Source organism: Zalophus californianus, chromosome 1, assembly GCF_009762305.2.
Source record: "Zalophus californianus isolate mZalCal1 chromosome 1, mZalCal1.pri.v2, whole genome shotgun sequence".
In the NCBI taxonomy this organism is placed as follows: domain Eukaryota; kingdom Metazoa; phylum Chordata; class Mammalia; order Carnivora; family Otariidae; genus Zalophus; species Zalophus californianus.
In genome coordinates this window covers 153,189,503-153,193,944 of record NC_045595.1, presented here as the reverse complement: position 1 = coordinate 153,193,944, position 4,442 = coordinate 153,189,503, and the positions used below count along the sequence as shown (strand labels likewise).

The 4,442-nt window shown below is 38.4% G+C and overlaps 1 protein-coding gene across 1 annotated transcript; it reads right to left on the bottom strand.

Moving 5' to 3' along the window:
* Positions 1 to 515: 515 nt before the first annotated feature.
* LOC113917437 (ubiquitin-conjugating enzyme E2 D3-like) lies at positions 516 to 1,671 on the bottom strand. Its single transcript, XM_035728938.1, has one exon. It carries the CDS (start codon positions 1,543 to 1,545, stop codon positions 1,102 to 1,104), a length of 444 nt encoding a protein of 147 aa, XP_035584831.1. The 5' UTR covers positions 1,546 to 1,671; the 3' UTR covers positions 516 to 1,101.
* Between the last annotated feature and the right edge of the window lie 2,771 nt (positions 1,672 to 4,442).

Below are 4,442 nucleotides of genomic sequence, written 5' to 3'. Positions count from 1 at the left end.
TTCAGCGTCTGCCTTCAGTTCAGGTCATGATCCCCAAGGTCCTGGGATTGAGCCCTGCACTGGGCTCCCTGCTCAGCGGGAAGCCTGCTTCTCCCTCTCCCACTCCCCTGCTTGTATTCCCTCTCTCGCTGTGTCTCTCTCTGTCAAATAAATAAATAAAATCTTTAAAAAAAATCAAAAGGCAACCTTTTGAATGGAAGAAGACATCTGCGACTTGTATACCCAATAAGGGGCTAATATCCAAAATATATAAAGAACTCATACAACTCAACAACAAAAACAATCTGATAAAAAAAATAGGCAGAGAATCTGAATAGACATTTTTCCAAAGAATATATATAGATGGTCAACAGACATATGAAAATATACTCAACATCAGTAATCATCAGGGAAATGCAAATGAAACCCACAATGAGATATTATCTCACAGCTGTCAGAATGGCTATTATCAAAAGACAATAAATAAGTGCTGGAGAAGTTGTGAAGAAAGGGGACTCTTTTTTTTTTTTTTCTCTGTAGAACAAGAACAGGTCATTCCTTTATTGACATGCATAAAATACATCACATTTTCTGTTCTGCTGATGCTATAAATTCAATACCAATTCTCCAGCCACATCAGTTATGAGCATAAAGTATATCATGTAACCTCAAATCTCTAACAGTGGAAGGCTTAAAAAAAGACTGGATGCTAGAATAATGCTGCTTCCTTTGATGTGACAACTGAGCATCCATCTCCCTCCCCCTCAGATGATTTCTTCAGCATGTTAGAGCAGTGAGGAATGGTTTTAGTCTCATAACCGAGTTAGAGTGAAGACATTGGCCACATAATACACATGCTCCATTTTTAAAAAAATTCTGAATCTTGGGCAACTGTTCTCTTGTAACTACTTTACAGTTTCTAAAAGCAGTTATTGTCCAAAGCTGGAAGAACTTAAGTCTTCTCAGATGAGCATGTGAATGAATGGAGGGAGGTAAACAAAAAATAAAATTAAAAAAGATGAGGTCTGATAGGGGAGCAGCCGGATAAGAAAATCAAAAAAGGAACAGTAATTTAAAGTTTATTCCAGCTATAATGCAGGTTATTCTGACTTTAAGGTAGCATCACATGGCATACTTCTGAGTCCATTCCCGAGATATTCTGTTGTACTTATCTCTGTCTGTTTTATAGATCCGTGCAATCTCTGGCACTAGGGGGTCATCTGGGTTTGGATCATATAGCAGTGAACAAATGGATAAAAGAACTTTAGAAATAGTTAAAGCAGGAGACCACTGTGATCTTAGAATATCGAGACAAATGCTGCCAATACTGTTAATATTTGGATGATAAATTCTTGTTGTAAATGCAACCTTAGGTGGTTTGAAGGGGTAGTCTGTAGGAAAATGAATTGTCAAAAAGAATACACCGCCTTGATATGGGCTGTCATTAGGTCCCATAATTGTGGCTTGCCAATGAAACATATCATCCCCAACTGGACCTGCAGAACATTGTGCTGGAGGGTCACGGGCCAAATCACTAAGTTCCTTATTAATCCATTTCAGCGCCATAGTCTGTGCTTTTTGTCTGGCTCTTCATTCTCTCGGTGTGTGCTCAAAGGTCCGGCCAAAACTCTTGATTATCCAGGCGGCAGGGAAGGATTGTCTCTTCGTCTCACACCGGCTCTGCCAGACATAGGTGCAGAGGGGCCGGGGCCTCCCTCAAGCTGCGGCCTCGGCCTCCTCCCCGCGCGGCAGCTGGTGCCTCCCCGGCCCTCGAAAAGGGACTCTTGTACACTATTGATAGGAATGTAAATTGGTGCAGGCACCATGGCAAATAGAATGCAGGTTCCTCAAAAAATTAAAAATAAAATTATCATATGATCCAGCTATTTCACCTCTAGATATTGACCCTAAGAACATAAAAACACTAATTCAAAAAAACAGACACACCCCTATGTACATTTAAGCATTACTTACAATAGCCCAGATATGGCGGCAACCTAAGTATCCTCTGAAAGATGAATGGATAAAGAAGATTTGGTATATATAAACAATAGAATACGACTCAGCCATGAAAAAGAAGGAAATCTTTCCATTTGCAACAACATGGATGGATCTTGAGGGTATTATGGTTAGTGAAATAAGTCAAAGACAAATACTACATGACTTCACTTGTATGTGGAATCTAAAAAACAAAGCAAATGAATAAACAAACAAAAAAATCATCACAGCTAGAGGCTGTCTAAAGGGAAATGACAACTAAATGTAATGTGGTGTCCTGGATGGGGTCGCAGAACAGAAAAAGAACATTAGGTTAAAAACTAGGGAAATGTGAGTAAAGTATGGACTTTCATTAATAATAATGCATCAACATTGATTCACTAATGGTAAAAAACTACCATATTAAGGTCAGATGTTAACAATAGCGGAAAGTGAATGCAAGGTATATGGACACTCTCTGTACCACCTTTGCATTTTTTCTGTAAATGTGAAGCTGTTACAAGCAATAGAGTTTTATTTTTAAAAAAGAGTAAGAATAATGTCTATATATTATATGGAGTCATCTTCAGGAAATACTAATTAGGAAACAAAGGTGCAGAAGAGAGTGCATAGTATGCTACCTTTGATGAAAGAGAAGTAGGAAAGTGTGTGTGTGTGTGTGTGTGTGTGTGTGTGTACATACCCACTGTTCCATAGTGGGATGAGAAAACAAGAACTAGTAAAAATGGTAACCTATAGAGAAAAGACAGAATGGGAGGTGGTTTGGTGGGCAGTTATCAAAGTTAGGCTTCTTTAAATAGATCTTGTTTTACACCTTTAGCTTTGCAACTATGTAAATATTTTGCATAATTTTAAAATAAAATTGAATTTTTAAAAAGCAAAGAAATCCCTATAATCAAAAGCAAGCTGGAACAATTGAGCCTAACTATATATCAAATTGTTGACACAGTCATTCAGAGAATTATTTCAAGTGAAGAGAAGTATTTCAATAAAAGAATTTTGAAATACACAGTATTTAGGCTGCACCTCCCTAGGGGGAATTATTTTAAAAATAAAATAACCACAAAGATATCTAAACTGCATTCATTTCTCTTATTCTTGATAATAATATTGATTTTATTGTTTTGAAACCGAGAGAGAGAAGGCATGTTTTATACAATTTAAAGATCCTTTTGCCATGGAACACAAACAAAGACACTTGAACAGATGAGAGGCAGAACCCTTTGTTATTTACAGCTCAGAACAAGGGTTGACACACAGGTCACATAGGGGGTTGATAACAGCAAGGAATAAGATAGCAGTGAGCTGGAACTGCAGGGGAAAAGCTTATGTATGGCAAGTGGAGTAGGGTTATAGCTAGGTTTTGCAGGCTTCTTGTGGATTGGCTAATTTGAATAATTTCCCAGGTTCCTTGGCATAGGAGATGTCCCAAGTTGTCTGATACCTGGCTCCAGGATGATTAGAGTGGGTGCATAGTAACCTCAGAGTGTGAGAGCCCTGATAAGGGAAGTGCTTAGTGTGTGGATCTTAATAAGCTGCTCAAGAAGGGAAAATGACTAGCATCTAACAGGGCCTCAAAACTGATTCAAGATAGTATTAAGAAAGGAAATACTGGGCACCCGGGTGGCTCAGTTGGTTAAGCGACTGCCTTCGGCTCAGGTCATGATCCTGGAATCCCGGGATCGAGCCCACATCGGGCTCCCTGCTCAGCAGGGAGTCTGCTTCTCCCTCTGACCCTCTTCCCTCTTGTGCTCTCTATCTCTCATTCTCTCTCTCACAAATAAATAAATAAAATCTTAAAAAAAAAAAGAAAGGAAATACTATATTTAGGGGTACCCGGAAGGCTCAGTTGGTTAAGCGTCTGCCTTCAGTTCAGGTTGTGATCTCAGGGTCCTGGGACTGAGCCCCACATCAGTCTCCCTGCTCCCCTCCCTGCTTACAGGAAGCCTGGTTCTCCCTTTCCCTCAGCCCCTGCCCCCACTGTGTGCTCTCTCTTGCATGCGTGCTTTCTCTCTCATAAATGAAATCTTTAAAAAAAAAAGACAATACTATATTTAGACACATACATACATACAGATAGAAAGGAAACAAAGATATTTGACAGAGTAAGGAGTGAGCAAATATTATTAATATCATGAGGATCAAAGATCATCAGAATAAGAGAAAAGATAAACAAATATTACATTAATTTAAATAGGGTTATTCAAAAACTATAATCTTTCACCCCAATTGGAAAGATGAACAGAAATTCTTGACTTAATTTCCCATTATAGAATAGTATATTTTCTAGTTTTGTCCACTGAAAAGGACTAAAAGTAATGATAACTCAGTAGTAATTATTACCCTTAGTGCCCATACTATGATCTCTAAATCCTATCTATAATCAAGAGGATCTAGGAATTATAAGAAAAAAATAGCTAAGTTTATGTTTGGGGCAGGAAATATAAATGCATAAATGTGGACAG

Excerpts from the sequence above, each read along its gene's own strand:
- LOC113917437 (XM_035728938.1), bottom strand. The coding sequence starts at position 1,545 with ATGGCGCTGAAATGGATTAATAAGGAACTTAGTGATTTGGCCCGTGAC.